Genomic DNA, 18,411 nt, shown 5'->3' with positions numbered 1-18,411 from the left:
AATATCCCTGTTTATCAAAGCTCTCCAAAACTGGAAAAGATAAGACTATCATAGGAGAACCTGGGTGATCCAACAAATCTGAAATCTAGTGTTTTTACAAATCTTGTGCTATAAATTGGCAACTGTTTTCAATCCTGGACCAGATCCATTACAATATTGTTAAATCAATTATTATTAATAATAATAATAATAATAATAAACAGTATTAATATATCGCCAACATATTACAAGGGCTGTACTATAAATAGGAGGACACAGAAGGAGGAGAGGACCCTGCCCAGAGGAGCTTATAATCCAGGAGGTTGGGGAAGTATCACACAATAGGAGGGGAGATATGTAGTGGTGGGAAGTAGTGAGGGTTTCAAAAGATAAAAGAAGATGGGTTAGCAAGTTTGAAAAAATGAGTTTTGAGTAGTTTTGAGTTTTGAACAGAAAATAAGAGCAAGCCGAATAGGATGAGGAAGACCATTCCATAGAGTCGGCGCAGCTCTAGAAAAGTCTTGGAGCCGTGCGTGTGATGAGGTTATGAGTGAGGAAGTCATTAGTAGGTAGAGAAGCAAAGAGAGCGGCTGGGGAAGTATTTTTCTATCAAGTCAGAAAGGTAAGTGGGACAAGAACTGTGGAGGGATTTGAAGGCAAAGCACAGGAAATGAATGTGATTCTCAGGTGAAATGGAAGCCAATGAAGAGAACTACAAAGAGATGCAGCAGAAGAGGAGCGGTGGGAAGGCTGTGTATGGGGTAGGTAGGTGGGAAGGCTGTGTATGGGGTAGGTAGGTGGGAAGGATGGATGAATCGGGCTGCAGCATTCATAATAGATTGTAGAGGGGAGAGTTGGGTTAGTGGAATACCAGAGAGGTACAGTAGTCCAGATGAGAGATGATAGGAGCGTGTACAAGGAGTTTGGTGGTCTCTGGGGACAGGTAGGGGCGGATTTTGGATCATAGGTGAATATGAAGGGTAAAGGAAAGGGCAGAATCGAAGGTGATGCCATGACAACGTGCCTGAGAAGAGGGACGAATAACAGTGTTGTTAACAGTTAACAGTCATCAACCAGGTTTACGCATGATAATATATCCTCTCCAGTCTTGGGGAGCATTAATAAATCAGGCCCAATAAATACTATACAGCCAGAATTATGTGGACATCTGACTAAAATTTGAGCTTTTTGACCATTCAATTTTTAAAACCATATACATTTAAAATAAAACCGGAAGTGAGTTCAGGCTGGGTTTTATTGCAGAAAGGGATAGGTGATGGCCCTCCTGCAATAAAATATACCACCCTGATCACTCCCTTTAACTTTCACTAACACTGAGAAACCCAGAACATCTCGGCTTCCTTTGTAGTGGCTGGGACCAAAAGAAATATTACACGGCTAATCAAGATGGCCAAAGGTTGAAAGAAGGAAGAGAAGAAGGTAGAAGATGATGATGCCTGCTGTGGAACAGGGTCAATATAAGTATGGGTATAAAAAAGGTTTAGTTCCACTTTAATATGCAGTTGATCCTCTTTGGGGCTATAGCAGTCCCCTCTCTTATCTAGAAAGCCTTCTAGAATGTGTCAATGGAGGTCTGTGCCCATTCACCCAAAAGAACTTTTTGAGGTTGGGCACCAATGGTTGTAATCGGTTGAAAACCCATCCTAAATGTGCTCAATGGTGTTGAGGCCTATGCTTTGGGCGGGCTACTTGAGTTTGTCCACACCAGACTCGGATACTGATGTTAGACAAGATGACCTGGCTGACAATCCTTGTTCCAATTTATCCCAAAGGTATTCAATAAGGTTAAGGTAAAGGCTCACTAAGACCACTAAAGTTCCACCACACCAAGGCAGTGGATACACAAACTTCCATTTAAACATATTCCCCAATAGTCAAAAAAGCTATACAATCTGATTTCGTGCCCAAAATGCCTTTACTAGTGATATCACTTCTATGACATCACTGCATTTCCTATAGCCTTAGCAAAGAGCAGAACTGTGGGAGGGTCCCTAAAACTTCTCCCACAACAGCCTACCTACGGAAAAGTACTGGGGGTGGATACATGACCAGTCACCCTGCAAAAGGAGAGAGAAAAGCAATCACTGGTCTTGATTACAGGAAAAATCTGAAAAGAAGTACAAAAGTTGTTTCTTCTTCGATTAAAAAATTTATGTGAAATACACCAAGAGCACTGAAAATCAAGAAAGAATAGCCACCTGTATTTAAACAACTTGTTTAGCAAAAATGTAAGATTTATTCTTTTGTTAGTATTTGATTATTGATCAGCTGCTGTAAGATACTTTTCTTTGTAGAATGCCATCTAATAAAAAAAAAACAGAGTGGCTTGCCAATAGAGAAACCCAATGCTACCTAAAGACGAAGCTCGGACAAGGCAGCAGATAAAATGGCCAACTGCAAACACAACTAAACTATCCTGCAGAAAAAAAGTTTTGCTGTACCTTTAACATGAGCAACTCTTGGCATGTTATATCTTTCAGTAAAATCGGCCCTTTGACAAAGGAGCGTTGCAAACAGGACCATCTGGTCACATCACATTGAATGTAGGGAATTAATCCAAGAAATTTAATTTGAACGCGGCTTGAAATAAAGAGAAATCTATAGTGCCAATTACAGGCACGGATAAACGGTTCTCGCAAATATCCAGTGGAATCCATATTAATTTACTCTAATTAGTAATCTAACCTTGGTGACTGATGGAAAAAGAAAGAATAAACCAGTTAAAATTCAAATTATAAAACTAGCCTGTTTTAAAGAAACTCTGCAGCTAAAATAACTCATATCCACCCCTTCCAAATTCTAAATCGGAATAACAAACTGCATATGCAAGCCATAGATCTCCTTAGCCCAGGACTAAGCATAGTTTGAATTCTACAACAGTTCGGATAAGACATGGACTTGCAGGTGGATGCTTCAGCACCACAGGTGCATCATGCCTTGGACATACAGTAAACATGTCAACTTACCTTTATCTGGGGTCTGTACCATGGTTCTACAATTTGATGAGATGAGAGGGGACAATTCCCTTGAGGGGCCATTCATAACATTCACCACTATATTTGAAGGCATGTCCACATCTACGAATGTACACTATGATCAAAAGTGGACAACCCACCAAATTATTGAGTTCAGATGTTGCTGTTAATGCTACAAGGCAGAATATATTTGAATAAATCTACACTTCACATTTTTGGTTTCTGTCCTGATCTCTTTGGTGTGGATGAATTCAAGTGGCCTGAACATTGCCCTGACCTCATCTTTATTAAACAGCTTTGGGATGACCTGAAATGGGAACAAGTTCCTCACCTCCAACAACAGTACCTGACCTCAGAAATAATTCCAACAAACACACAATAAAATCCTTTGGAAAGCTTTCCTAAAATAGTGGAGTCTGTTATATCCACAACGGGGGGAATCCAACCTTCTAGCCAATGGTTTTGTAAAGGGATTTTTCAAAAACTCATACAGGTGTGATATCCAAGTCCATTGGTCCGATAAGATAGCAATTTTGTACCTTAATGTAATGCCTTGGGGTGAGAGCCAAATATACTTTTTGATTTGGGCCCTGTTCTGTAAACTCATTGTGGCCATCATTATGGCTCAAAAATACATCCAAAGTGATATTTCAGCTTTTTTGTTTTTAAATAAAATGTCGATATGTTGGAATATACAAGTGTAGAATGAATATGAGGGCCAAGCTGGGAAGATTTTGAAACTTGAATGTGCAATCAAGTCATTTGGATCCCCACTTACTTTCCGATGTGTTTCTAAAAACGAAGGAGAAGAGAGCCTCAAAAATACCCATACAAAGGTCTTCGCTATTGACTTCTCCAAAATCGAAAAAATAATTTTGTCTTTAGATAAACTTTAAAGCTGAGCTCCAGGTATTGACTACATATTCTCAACACAACTTGTAAGAATACCAAGTAACCATGTTAAAGGGTTTAGGTGTGTCTCCATATAGCTAAACCATTTCATCATATGACTAGTAATGGTCATCAGCACCTTCACTTTTGCTCCCTGTGAAAAAATAACTGGGGAGAATGAAATTGTACTTATTTGGTCCAAGGAACACCCCTAGAAATTTAAATTTCAATGCTGGCAATACCATAGGAACATCCTGAACTAGGGTCAAATCTACTAAAGTTGATGGATAGTGCTCCCTCGCATTTGTTTCAGCAGAATAGCGCAGAGTTTTAACTGGCAATAAAAGCCAAGGTGCCTCAAATGCAGAAAGAATAAGGGCTCTGACAAACACTGCTTCATTCCCAACCAAAACAACAAATTCTTCTTTTATGAAGGAGTCTGGGACTTTTAGCGTTAAAGCAATGGGCATAATTGCACAAACAAGCTCCAAATAAACATGGTCTTGACTATTTGAGTAGAGGAACTCAAGTGGTCTGCACAGAGCCCAGACCTCATCCCTACTGAACACTTTTAGAATTTGCTGGGTCTTTCTAAATAAATCTGACCTCACAGATGGTAAATGGGTACAAATTCCCTCAAACACTCTGCACAATTTTGTAAAAAACCTTCAAAGAAAAGTAGAAGCTGTTATATCAACAAAATGTATCCTCCTTCATTGCAATGCCCATTGTTTTGGAACGGGATGTCCAACAAGCTTTATTGGTCTGATGGCCACAAACATTCGGCCCTATAGTATACTAGCATATGGCTGGTTTGCATGCAACTTACTAATCAGGGAAGAGCAGGTACGTAATGTCATTGCATTCTTTTTATAAATGCCTGGAGTTCAGCTTTAAGAAGTCAAGGACCAGCTGTCAAGTTTTAGGTGCACTGATGACCTGTCTCCTTATATTAACCCAGCTTTGACATATGTACAAACAAAAAATAATATAAAAGTTTTCTTTTTGAAAAGCTGCATACTTTTTTAAAAGTACATCTGCAAACTTTCTACGAAGGAACATGAACGATCTGCTCAGTCAGCAAATAATAGGAAGAAAAAACAGAATTAATGTTGTTAGCATTGAGGCCAACTTACTCTCTTCTTCCGGCCTTTTCTTCAGTGGGGCGAGCATCTCTTGCACGGCCGGGTTTCCCTGGTATGGTGCAGGATCTTTACACATCCTGAGGTTCTCCATTCTGCAAGAGATGCAGATCACCTCACATCAGTCAGTGTCCAGCAAAACTGCAGACAAAACTATGCATCAGACTTCACCAACCTTAAACCAGAACTCCACCAAAACTTTTTTTGGATAGCCTAGGGAGAAGCTAGACCAACTTTCAAAGCCTCCAATGGGGGGATTTCCCCTTATTCCTTACCTTGGATAGGGACATTGCTATATATTGCTTGTGTCATAGCCTTCTATAGATATATAAAATGCACTCTATAGAAAGGAAACAACTTACAGCAGTTCCTTGGATGTTAGTTGGACAGAAAGTGAGGAGAAATCTACCCAATGGGGGAAAATACAACAATAATTATTCAACAGGAGATCACCTCCCTACTTTATCCAGAACAACAAAATGTTTATGTTGGAGTTCCATTATGAAATAAAACGTTTGCTACACCCAGGGACATTTGGCCTGACAGTGTGGTCATTTGTGAACAGCTTAAAGCAGAACTCCAGGCAATGCAAAAATAAAAAATTAAAAAATTTACACATTTACTTTTTTAATTGTTTTTGGCTTCCTTTACTGAGAAATAAAATAAAAACAATATTCAAACCAATAAACCAATATTTAGCCAATATCCTGCTTTTGCAGAAAGTGTACTTACCAATGCACATAGAGAAGTTTAATCCAGAATTCACTCCTCCCTAATAGGATCATTTATCATGGAAGAATTTATCATGGCGGGCGTTCTCCTTGACTGATCATTGAGTGGGGATCATTCTTTTCTAAACTACAAAAATATACTTGATCACATAATACCTCCCCCCAATAAAATAAAGTTTATGTCATAATATATATATATATATATATATATATATATATATATATATATATATATATATATATATATATATATATATACACACACACATACACATACATATAATAATTCTTCCAGAAGCCACAAATTGACTGCTGCTGGAAGATGTAAAAGAATGATTGCCCCGTCTTGCCAGCTGTAGAAAGATCAAACAGGCAAAGCACCCTCAGTGATCAAAGAAATCATATCAAGGGATTTTTATTGGAGATTTGCTTTTCTTCTTCTCCAGATAAGCAGATGATCAGATGACCCTTATCCCCTTCCATAGACTACAACATTCATGCCAACACCAACCTATATATACCAATCAGCACCTTGCTCATGTGCATAGGACTGACTGGCACTTACTGTCTGTAGCTTAATTGTAATTCTGGTTTGAGCAAGGGAGGGTAACTGTTACTTCTGTCTGCATCCACACTGGTTATATTAACATTTCTATTTGTCTTGGTGACCATTTTCACAGAGAAGGTGAAATTTTAAATTTTAGTGCCATCATGACAGTCAGATATAATGTTTTACCATGGAAAAATAGTTGGATGACTTTGCGGAGAAAGGATTTTATCTCACCAGTTTAAATGCTGTTGTATGTGCAAATACTAAATATGCTGATACTGAAAGTCAAATTCAGGAATGTATACTGCTTGCATTAAAAATAGGGTATAAACCAGCATTCAAAAAAAAAAAAATTCCTGCAGTGGTCGCCCCTTTGCACTGCAAGTGTTGAATGATCCTTAAGTCCAAATTTAGAGGAACAGACTTACCTTACCCTAACAGAAATACTTACCTTATTCTTCCCTCATTTGGTAGCCCACACTCTCCTCTACAATGCTCCAAAATATGGGTGGTCTAATGCCATTCTCGTTTACAATGGTGGTCCTGTTGGTTCTGCATTGTATGTAATGATGTTAATAAAACACGCAAATGACGTAGTGGCAAAGGAAAGAGGTGTCAGGGTAATTGTAAGAGAAATTAAGGCAAATATTCCAGCTTGTTCTTCTACCCCTCATTTTTCTGCTTTAATGATGTATGATGTTCCATGGAACCTTAGGGTTCCTCCAGAAATAGGGGGTTCCTTGAGCAATGAGCAGTCTGTGCCTTTCAGGTCAGACTAAGTGACACCAATGATATTTTTGGCTATCTTTAAGGATGACATTGTTTCCAATGGGCAGCAATGTAAGAGACATTCTGCCTATTGACTGCCATGCTAATAACCTGTAAACTGTGGATATAGTAATTATAGGAGGGGTTCCCTGAAGACCTTAAAGTTATTTCAAGGGTTACCTCTTGGTGAGATTACACTTTTAAAATATACATTTTGTAGTGTTTTAGTTTTTTATTATTGTTAAAATATTATCTGTTTCCGTTAGTATGTATGAAAACAATATTAAACTTGAAATGTGATGCTTGAAATTCAGTTTTGACAAATACAAGCACAGGGTGAAGTGTTGGGTATGATATTACTGATTAGCAAATCATGATAAGTCAGAACAAATAATTACGCACAGGGGAGTTGGCTGCCCCTAAGAGCAGAGGAAAGAATCAATAGTAAAATTACATTGGATGCCAAGCAATTAGATCCCAAAAAGAAATATGGGGGTACACTGCAAAGCTGACACCCATTTTAGAATTATTTCCAAGTCTTATCAACCAAAATGTCCATTACTGGGGGCCAGGATCAATGACTGGAATCCCTAACATTCAGCCAATAATATCCCTCAAGGGGTCCAGTAGGACAAAAAATTGATTACCTTAATTATCAATTGGTTGAAAAATATTTTACAATTAAATCCTGTAATTCAGCTGTGAACATAGGGGACAAGTGGAAGAGAAGTTAACACTATTTTGGGTTCGTCCAAAGTGCCATGATGTAGGCCTGTTCTTGACTTGAGTGACTCCATATTGTTCTCTTAGTGCCATGACAGTACATGCAGACTAAGCTGTGAAAGTGCGCGGGGTGACAGATTATTCATCATTTAAATACCATGGTAAGCAGCATGAAACACCATTAAATCTAAATTAATTATAAACTGTGATGCACAAATTAATGAGGCTCAGAGAAGAACTCCAGTCCAACCGCTAAATAGGAAGTTGAAGCAAATATATAAAAACTGTTTTAATTGACACTTCCTGAGTCACCTTCCACCTCCAGCCAGCACATGCAATGAATCAGCATCATCATTCCTCCAGTAAGCAAGAGGGTGATACAGAAAACAGTAAAGATGAATCGGGAAGAAGTAGAGTGACCTTAGGGTAACAATAGTGTGTGAATCATGGGACTGGCTGGATGGAATAAAAACTGGCACGGAAATAAGTCCACATAGATGTAGTTCTAGTTCAATGGCACAAAAGGTGTTGGCAAGGTGGAGTTTAGCAAACTACATCAAGATGACCAACCACCTAGTTATCACATGGTCACATCTCTGATCTAATAAACAATAGGATTTTGAGGATTCAACTCAGTATGTGGGACTTTATAGGCCAATTACTTCCAATAATCACATATATATCAAAAACATGTATTTTATTTAAAGTTAAAAATGTGCAACTAACACAATCACATATTTCTGTCTGGGTTGCCCAATCTTAGGGGCATACCCTGCTGATTTCTACGCATTTCACGGAATCAATCCGCTTCTTCAGGAAAGAGATTTATAATTTATTACAATTTGCCCTTTACAAATGAAATTGTGAAATGAAACAAATGTAATTGTGTAATTGCCTTTTACAATTGTGTAAAGGGCAAATTGTAATACATTATAAATAAATTGAGGTTTTTATGATTACATTAGTTTTAACACAGATACACCATGTTTTAACGTAATAAGTTGAATTCACAGTTTATGGGTACAATTTGGTGTATATTGATTGATAATTTATTCAGACTAGTATATGCAACAATTATTCATTACCTTAAACTTATGATTCAAATTAGTTATGATAAATGCAGCATAAATTTACTATCTCATTTTATGTTATTGGATAATGAACTTGACTCTTGATTCCTAACCCATATAACTGCTGTGCTTACCTGTACTCACCTATTGAGGTGGGGCTCTATGTGCCAAAGGAATCAGGTACTTCCACATTTAAAAAAATGTTTTTGAAATAAACTATAATTGTTAAACGGAGATGTTCTGATGAAAGAATTTGTTGTTTTAAATTGTAGATATTTCTGTCCCTCTTTCCTGAAGAAACGTATTGATTCTGTGAAACGCGTAAAAAATCAGCAGGGCAACCCAGACAAAAATACATGTTTTTGATAGATATGTGATAATTGGATGTAATTGGCCTATAAAGTCCCTCTTACTGAGCTGAATCCTCAAAATCCTAAGGCGGAGTTTAAGATTATGCTGTAAGTCAATTATGGAATTCCAATAATAAAGAATTATAATTTTGTAACGGCATACATTAGGTCAGGTTTTCTCAACCTTTCTACCCTAAAGAAACCTTTAAAAAATATTTAGATCTCAGGGAAATCCTGCTAGAACCAATCAATGAGAAACATGCTGATTGCGTAGGTTGCCAGTAGGAAGAATCCTTTCTTCCCATACATTGGGGGGTCCGAATCCTACCTTTACAGACAGCTTAAAATGTCCTTGCTTTCAGGCAGCTAATTCTAGCTCCAAAACTATGCAGGCACTTTTCTTTGGGAGGTCAAAGGGCCACAGCTCAAATAATCCCAGGCAAGTTCTGGAGGAATCTTAGGACTCAATCGAACACTGGATGAGAATGGCTACATTTAGTTCTTATACCATTTTTCTGATTATCTTATGATCCCTATAAGGTGTGGAAGGACAATGGTAGCTATATTTTTATCTTACCCTCTCCTTTATTGCCTCTGTAGAAAGGTATTTACAGATTACCTCCCCTCTTAGGAGGGGATGAAAGGTCGTGCTCATCTCAGGTGAGAATCCGACATGTGTACAGTGGTCACCCGACTCTATTTGGGACAGATCCATGAACAACCATTAAGGAATGACCACTATAGAAGTCAAAGGAGGAGATTACTGCAGGGTTAGCTTGCTCATGCTTTCACCTCCCCTCTCCATGGAACAGAAAAGCATTGTGTGTACAGCGCTCATTTGTTCATCCATCAATCACTTAGTCAGAGCCTCTCCTTTTTGTAAAGAGAGATTGGAAAGCATGGTCTACACCAGTGTTTACTTTTTAATACGGGAACCCCTAAATTAGCTTTCAGGTCTTCAGGGAACCCCTTTTTTAATTACATAGGAAATTTCTCATGGCTCAAAGAAACTCTAGCAACCTCTGGAAGAACCCTAGGGTTCTACAGAAACACAGGCCTACAGTGTTACCCCAAAGGTTACACAAGTTAGCTAGCTAGTCCAATATTGAAGCTTTTCAAAATCAGCCAAGGTTTTCATAGGCACAGAGAAGACCAACTTTTGGAAACAAGACGGCCACTTTTCCCAAGATGGCAGACCTTTCATCTAACTTTTTCTGTTGCAGTCATAGTCCTAAAAATTATAGTTCTCATTCAAAGGTGAAGTTCCGTTGGCTGAAAACCAACATGAATGGCATTTATTTAGCTTTCCCATGCTCTATGGAGCTTCAGACCTGTTGATAACCATGAGAAAATAATCCACAAAGTTCTGTCTCCTTTTAGGGGCCATCAGTAATTTGTCAATGGAGGGCTGTTGGACCGTACAAAAAATTACAATGAAGTCTTACATTACATCTCCCAAATATTAGATGTTCATATTCATATACAGATGGCATATTTTACAGAGATTTATGGCTTACATAAAACCAATCAGTCCCTGTCAAAGAAGAGCCTACATTCCCTACAGTTATACACACATACGCACACAATGTGAAATAGATGATCTATTATTAGTAAGATGGCCTGCTACTGACCCTAAGTGGTTTACATAAAGCTTTCCAAAACGCACATGTGGCATAAAAATGTGAAAGCCATCTCCGGGCAAGTTACATTTTATATTTCCTCGTTAAAGTCTGGAAGTAGTCATGTCCTGGTAAATGGATTCGAATAGGGCTGGGGTGTAAAGTCATTGTGGTGCCCTGTGTGATGTACGTGCAACCTGCACAGCTAAGGGGGTCTTTACTAGCCAACCAGCACACAGCTAGCCATCTCAGGTCACTAGTCTACTCAACAAGAAAATGCTGCTATTTTATTTGGCAGGAGTTCTTGGCAACATAAAGTGCCTCAATGATAAAGCTTTTTTTGTAAAAGCCCAAACAACAACTTTTCTAAATTGCATTTGTGCCAATTTGTGTTAACATTTCTGTCAGCCAAAGAGCAGCTTCTAAAAAGTGTTGGCTTTTACCCTGGCAACTGCCTGTTCCGCACAGACATCTGCTCTACCTACATGTCACCCATCTGAAACACTTTTACATCTCTCCACAGGTGGGTGGGATTAAATTTATTGCTAAATGAAACTAATAGCCTGCGCTAAATTTCATCATTATGCTGCATTAGCATCCAGTCTGAATAAAGCTGCATGCTGACGATAAATGTCTGTTGCTGAAAACTTGAGCGGGGGATCTTAGATATCCTTCCGAGAAAATCCAAATGTTAACCCTCTATTTTAACACTTCTTTAACACACCGCCCCCTCTTAAATCCCAGATCCATCTCTAAATCAAAACACACACAACGTTTGCAGAATAAATGGCCATAGCAGCCGTTTTATCTACATTAACCATTAGAATAACAAGAATGCCTTTTTAACCAGGGGTCAGCAAACTCCGGCCTTTAGGCCAGATACGGCCTAGCCGGTAGTTCGTTCCAGCCTAACGCCCCCCTGGCCGATATGGCCTAATGCCAGCCGGCAACTCGCAGCTGCCGCAGCTGCCAGGGGGCATTAGGAACTACCAGAGCCACCGGAACTCCGATGCCGCCTTCTTGCTATGGCTCCCCTATTTACCGCGACCGGTGTTGATACTTCCGCCGCCGTGGTAAATAGGGAAAGCTCCCTGAAAGGAAATCCCTCTCCTCCGCAATGCATAGGGAGGAGAGGGATTTCACTTCAGGGGCACGGTCCCTGGTGGTGGGCGGAGCCATTAGGGCGGGACTCAGAGTCCAGCCTAGTGTGCTCCCGCCTACCCCTGAAAAGTTGGCCGACCATAAAAGTTGGCCGACCCCTGTTTTAAACAAATATATACAGAATAAAATTTTAACAACATTACATATATTACCCAACTACCTCTGGTTGCAGGTCCTCAAAGGCATCACCTACCACAGCAATCCAACCTTTTGGGGTCTGCTACCATCAAACTCTCGTTGTTCCCAGCTGCACTTAACCGACTCTTAAATTATACCAAACGCCGCTAATTGACTTTACCACCCATAGATCGTTACCTATTATTCCACTACAACAGAGACACCCCAAGAGGTACCCCACAGCACTAAGAATGTTAATCTCCAGAACTGCCCTCGAGGACCCCTCAATCGCCTCCCCAATAGACCCGAACCAACCCAAAACCCACAACCCACCACCACCACCACCACCGTGCCTTAGAGGGAGGGCGGGGGAGGGTACTCTTCCCTCTACAGCTCCCTCTCACCTGCTCATTTCCCTCCCTCCCCTTTTCCATCCTCTAACACCGCCTAACCCTTCTGAACTGGCCAATCTTCACCCCCTTTAAACCTCTCCTCTCTGATCCCCTGTACCCTCCCGTCATGTTAGCCTTCCTCTTACGCCCTCTCTTTCCTGGCTCCAGGCTTCCTATCTTTCCAATAGCAGTAAAACAAATGAGCACTGTGCATATTCCTGGGATTGCTTGAAGATGGTGGGAGGTGTAGTTCTTTTTTAAAACAAAGAGCTACCATAGCTGATAAGAAATCAAACATCAGAAAAAATATAAAGACATGGGCATCTTATGAGCAGATTTTTCTATGTGCTTAGCAAACAAGCCAGGCTGATAAGAGCTTGATGGGAACTGAAGCAAGACATCAATGCTACAAGATAACAGTCACCGAGCAATCTCATCCCCGTTGCAGATGCACCAATGGTAGATGGCAGTCACGGCTTTACTTGCTACCTGTATAACACCAAATGATGCAGATCCCAAGACATCTGTACCTGTGTTACTCTTTATTGTACTGTGACAGCTGCTGACGAGTAATTTGGTTGATAGAACAAGCAGCGCGACCGTCTAATGTTTTGTTAGTGAACATGATTCAATCGGCGAGTCATTAGGCTTTATATGATAATGAGGTAATGAGCTTTCTCTATCAGTATGGCCATCTGTAGAGGGGTGTACTTCCCCAACACCCCTCCACCTCCTGCTGGAGAAGTTTTGGGCCTAGGCCATTCATTGTGGTCAAATCAGTACTCTTGGATTGAGATGAAGGGCAAAACCCCAAAAAATATATCAATTACTTGGTTGTTGAAAGGGCACTAATACAGCTGCAATCACCCTAAACACTGAATTTAGAGAACCAACCTGCTGCAGGTTGCATGTCACACTAACATGACCCTACATTCATGAACTGAAGGCACAGCCGAGGTCTGGGAATTAAGGTGCAAGCTTGCAGCTTGCACAGCCAAAAGTCTATGCACCGCCAATGGAATATTCTAAGCATTAGTGTGCTGAGGCAGTGACATGATTGGCTCATACAATCGGACATGTACCTGCCCATGAGTGATGACATCACTGCCAGCTTCAAACTTGGGGTCCTCCTTAACAGTACCTTGAATTATTCACTGGATGGTCAGATTGGGTCTCATTTATTGGAACTCTCCAAGACTGGAGAAGATAGACTATCATGGGAGAACCTGAGTGATCCTTCAAACCTAGAATGGATCTGGTCCAGGATTTAAAGCACCTGCTAGCTAAAAGCAAATGCTTTTTATGAAATCCATTCCAAATTTGCTGGATCACCCAGGTACTCCTATGATAGTCTATTCTCTGGTCTTGGAGAGCTTTAATAAATCAGGCCCACTGTGTCAATCCCAACAGCAGCAGCTTCATCATCAGACAACACCGGAGTCTGACATTTCCAATAAGTTGTAGTTGTAGGAAGAATTCTTTTGACATCAGATTTTGCAGTGTTGGATCAAATCTCAAGCCAATTCTTTTTTTCTTTGTATAGGTCTCAATTGGGAAAATTCCCCTTAGGGAAATAGAGAAATAAAACAAAAGTTGTAATGCTACATACACACACCAGATGACTGTTACCCAAGGTGGAAGATCATGCTAGTTTGGGGGAAAAATCTGACATGTACAACAGTACCCCAAGATCAATCTAGACCAGGACTGATTGATGAACCCCTGATTTAGAGTGACCGTTTCCTGTACTGGAGTGCCCCTCTTCCTCTCCCCTCCTCTCTCCATAAAATAGAATGGTGCCGTGTGTGCAAAGCTACTGCATTCACCTTTGACTGGAAATGATCCAGCAACAGAAATCAGATATCTATCTGCCATCTCAATGAGACTTTACCTTTCTCCACTATTAGAAAAATAAAAATCTTTGACAAAAGTCAAGCAATTCCACCTTATACTGCCAGCTTTCAGAAGACAATCAACGGGGCCGGTCCCAAACGTTTGCCATGCATTCTATGTTACCACATTCATTTTGCAAGGCACCCCAGTGCACTAAGGCAATGAACCTGTTTGTAGTGAGAGAATGCACAATAATGTACGGTAGTATGTTGCTCTGTACTGCGTTCCAAAAAAAGTCATGTGAGATTTCAGGCACATTTGGGTGCATTTACAGCCTATTACTTGGGTAGCCTTAATGCAAATGACAATAATTAACATGTAACATCACAAGAGATTTATATATTCACAATTATGCCATAAATGTGAATATATACACATATGACCATGCAAACATCTCATACCGCTTGTGGCAAATACCCCTAAGGAAGTCAGTCATGGCGAAACGCGCCAGTAATTAAAGTCAACTGTGATCACTGTGGACAATTCACAAGGAGCACATTGCAAAACTCCCTCATATGATGCAATATGAACAATATATATAGGGAAGAGGGGGCACAGTATTATACACTGCACATCATTGCGCGTCATTGTTATGTAAATGTGCCCGCCCCACTACACCCCTGCCTATGTGTCACTCAAAGGGGAAGAAACTTTCCTCAGAGTGACGTCATGATACCAGAACCCACTCTCCCATCGCAGGTCTGAGTCTGCACTGGGAGAGTGGCCAGGTTGCGTTCAGACAGACAACCCGCCCACCGCCCTAAGCCTGCAATTTTATACGAAAGACATGGTCCGTGGCTCTCCTCCAGAGCCGCGGACCACCAAAGAATTCCTTGCAAAATAAGAGCAGCTACGCATTCCCATTCCCGAAAAAAGTGAGGGCATGGCGTTCCCACCCTTGCCTGCCCCACTACACCCCTGGTTGTCACCATTAGGAAATCCAGCTTAAAATCTGCCATGGAGACATCAGTGGAGACATCAATGTGCAGAACTGACCTGATTCCCCTTCGCAAAACTGTCTTGGAGCTCCCATAGGGGCCCCTGTTGGCTATGGAGGGTCTGAGACCCGCATGCAGTGGCACACTTTGCGGCTCCCTATGTCCTCCAACTGTGTGTGACCGGAAATTGCTGCAAAGAAACTGCAAATGGTCAGGCGTTCAAAGACAAGAAAGACATACAAAGGCAGCTTATCTTTTAAGCTTAACTTCAGAAAAATAAACCATTACTTCAATTCACTTCTTCAACACCTAATAATAAATTCATTACTTCAACACCTACAGATCTTGTTCCTTGCAGCCCGCTATTGGACAATATAAGGAGATGCTGAATACTGATACGCTCATGGGTCTGTCAATTTGCTCCTTCCTCTTATTAACTTGTTAGCACATGAGCACTGCGGCACAGCTGGCTGGTTCCTTGTGCTGATTCTCTCTCCCATAGTTTAAGCTTTGCTGCGCAGGGACTAATTCAAGGAGAAATTCAGCTTCTTGCATCACTCAATGTATGTGTGTATTATCCAATACAGAGCCGCACTAATCTGAATCTTTTATATCTGCCCAGGATTTAGCTTTAAGCAGACGGACTTTCATTTCATCCTCCAAGTTTTCAAATGACTGTTACAATTTTACTTAAAGCTTTTTTTGCGGAAAGACAACCAAAAATGTCACTGAAATGAATAATATTTTTCAACACACGTCCTGCAATTGTTGATATTTTTTATTAAGACACGGCGAGGGTACTGGAGTGTCCCGCAGGAGCGAGATGAATGAGCATTTGGAGAGAGCCAGTAAAATAATTTACATACCTCTTTGAGCTCGGAGACTTGGGGCTGGCAAAGCTGCTTTGAAAATGCTTGCCAACATCAGAAGGCCAGCTGCACTACAGATCACCAAACATGCTTACAGCGGGGAGAGGAAGGCGTGCGAGGCGGCTGAATGTGTGATGCGAGCCTTGTTTGCTGAGAATATTACGTCTCCTTCATCCTCATACAAAGCAGAGGGAACAAAGTCGCTCGAAAACGTTTTAAGTAAATCTGTCCCCACAAAAAATAAGAAACACGAGGACATGTCTCCGCTAAGTAATTAGATAGTAACATTTTTTCTGTCTGCCTGTTTGGAATTATTAAAGTAGAACTCTGGGCAAATCTATTACACATAAGGTTAAGGGGTTCACCTAGGATTCACCAAATTTTATCCAAATTGCACCCAATTTTAACATTGCATTCAATTACAAAATGTATAAATCATCGTGCATACTAATGGAATCTGATATAAAAGCTGTGTAAACTTTGAAAAGAGTTAGGCACAAAATTAGATGAGGGTGTTTACAGACCGTGGTGGAAAGCCGCACTACTGCATGTGGTTTTAGCCAGCACGGCTGGGACAGGCAAACCGCACCAGATTTGCAAGTGGTTGTGCCACGATCTGCCAGGGTCACAGCCCCAGTTGCATGCAAAAAAATGATTCCCAATTACTCCTATTCTGAGAATATGGGACCGTGATTAAGCCTGCAGCAAAATTCTGCAGCTCACCACAGTTTTGACGCCTTTACAAGCATTGCCATAGCAGTTCTTATTGGTATTGTCTCCCCCATAACATTTTACCATTTTATTTTTTAAATATTAATATAGCCAGTAAATCTATTTTTTCCTTACTATAATAGAGAGACAATGCAGTAAAAATCACACACCAATGTTGTCCTGGGTGGACCTTAAAATGTATTTTGCAAATTGCTTGTATTCAAATTTTCTTTGCAGTAAATATAGGAGGATTCATTGACCTCCATAATTAATGGAATGTTTTTACATTCACTGGTAAGTTATTAGCATGCAGACCCACTGCACCACTTCACTTGGCTTAGTCCAGTTGGTTCATAGGAAGGCCGCACTTCATTAGCAATAGAGTTCCACCAATTTCAGTGCCAGACCTATATCAGGTTGTGCAGGATTTAATGGGAGCATCCAACCTGGGAAAAAATGGGCAACTGCTCAGACAAGAAGTATTCCAGAAACCAGCATGGACACCCACACATAAAATGTTGGTGTCTGCAGAAGACCGTGCAGAGATCAGAAAGAAAACATTCTGTGGGGAACATTAGCCATCATCTAGGACAGCCATATGTACATTGTGATGTCCAGGGGAGGGGCCCTTGATATTTATTTTTATGATGGGACAAACTAATTAAGGCCTATTTGCCAGCAAAAACATATTTTTTTCTAAATGCATATCACATGCTCAGTTGCTCAGTTGGAGGCTGTTTTTTTTTTTTGGGGGGGGGGGGGGGCTAGTATTAAAGGACAATTGAACCAAAGGTACAGTTATGCGGAACCCCCAGTGACCTAATGGGCTCCACCATGAGGCTCTATAATAGTTAGAGAACCTTGTGTGTTAGAAGTTCAGCCTGAAGACATCTATTAAAAGTAAGCATGAAAAACATTTCCATGAAGACCACTGGAAAATGAGTCTGGAACCAAAAGTTAGGCTTAGACAGAAATGTCAAATGTCTAAAGAAAGCCAGAAGAAGTAAACAAATAAAAACAAAATTACAACTTGATCATAATCAATCAGAATGTTGTAAATTCCAAGTTAGTTTGGGGCTGCCCCCTTAAACCCTGCCAACCTGGACACTGGTCCATAAGAATTATTATGGTAAAGTACACCACAATCCCCATGAGCCATATTGTTGTTGGCACAGACTTGGCATATTCAACAGACTAGAACAAAATAAATGCCATAAGAGAGCAAGAAAATAAAAGCTGTCATTATGACATGTTTGTCATATCGTTCTTTTAGCAGAACACCTCCATCCACCAACATGAAGTGATATTTACTCTACATGACACATTAAATGCAAGTGTTGGAGCTGTTCCACCATCTCCTGGGGAGCAACACAATGCCAAAATACATTGTACAAGATGCAATTGCCATTTCAATTAGTCTTCTATTAAAACTGTCACCGCAGGGTTTTCCCATGCACCTGTGTCTCAGAACTGACTTTACAAAGCCAACATCAAGTTTTGCAGATCCGTCA

General features: G+C 40.4%; 1 protein-coding gene across 5 annotated transcripts in view; it reads right to left on the bottom strand.

The window, feature by feature from the left end:
• LRRC7 (leucine rich repeat containing 7) overlaps nt 1-18,411 on the bottom strand; it is a 220,312-nt gene that overhangs the window by 169,398 nt on the left and 32,503 nt on the right. For 4 of the 5 annotated variants that reach the window (XM_072419460.1, XM_072419463.1, XM_072419459.1 and 1 more), the window contains exon 2: nt 5,003-5,103. The exons of the other annotated variant lie outside the window; for it this stretch is intronic. In XM_072419460.1, coding sequence (XP_072275561.1) covers nt 5,003-5,102 — 100 coding nt within the window. In that variant the 5' untranslated portion in view covers nt 5,103. The remainder of the gene's footprint in view (nt 1-5,002; nt 5,104-18,411) is intronic. 5 annotated transcript variants of the gene reach the window in all.

Source organism: Pyxicephalus adspersus, chromosome 8 (genome assembly GCF_032062135.1).
Source record: "Pyxicephalus adspersus chromosome 8, UCB_Pads_2.0, whole genome shotgun sequence".
NCBI lineage: Eukaryota > Metazoa > Chordata > Amphibia > Anura > Pyxicephalidae > Pyxicephalus > Pyxicephalus adspersus.
Note: the sequence above shows the minus strand (reverse complement) of the source record. Positions and strands in the feature narration are given on the sequence as shown.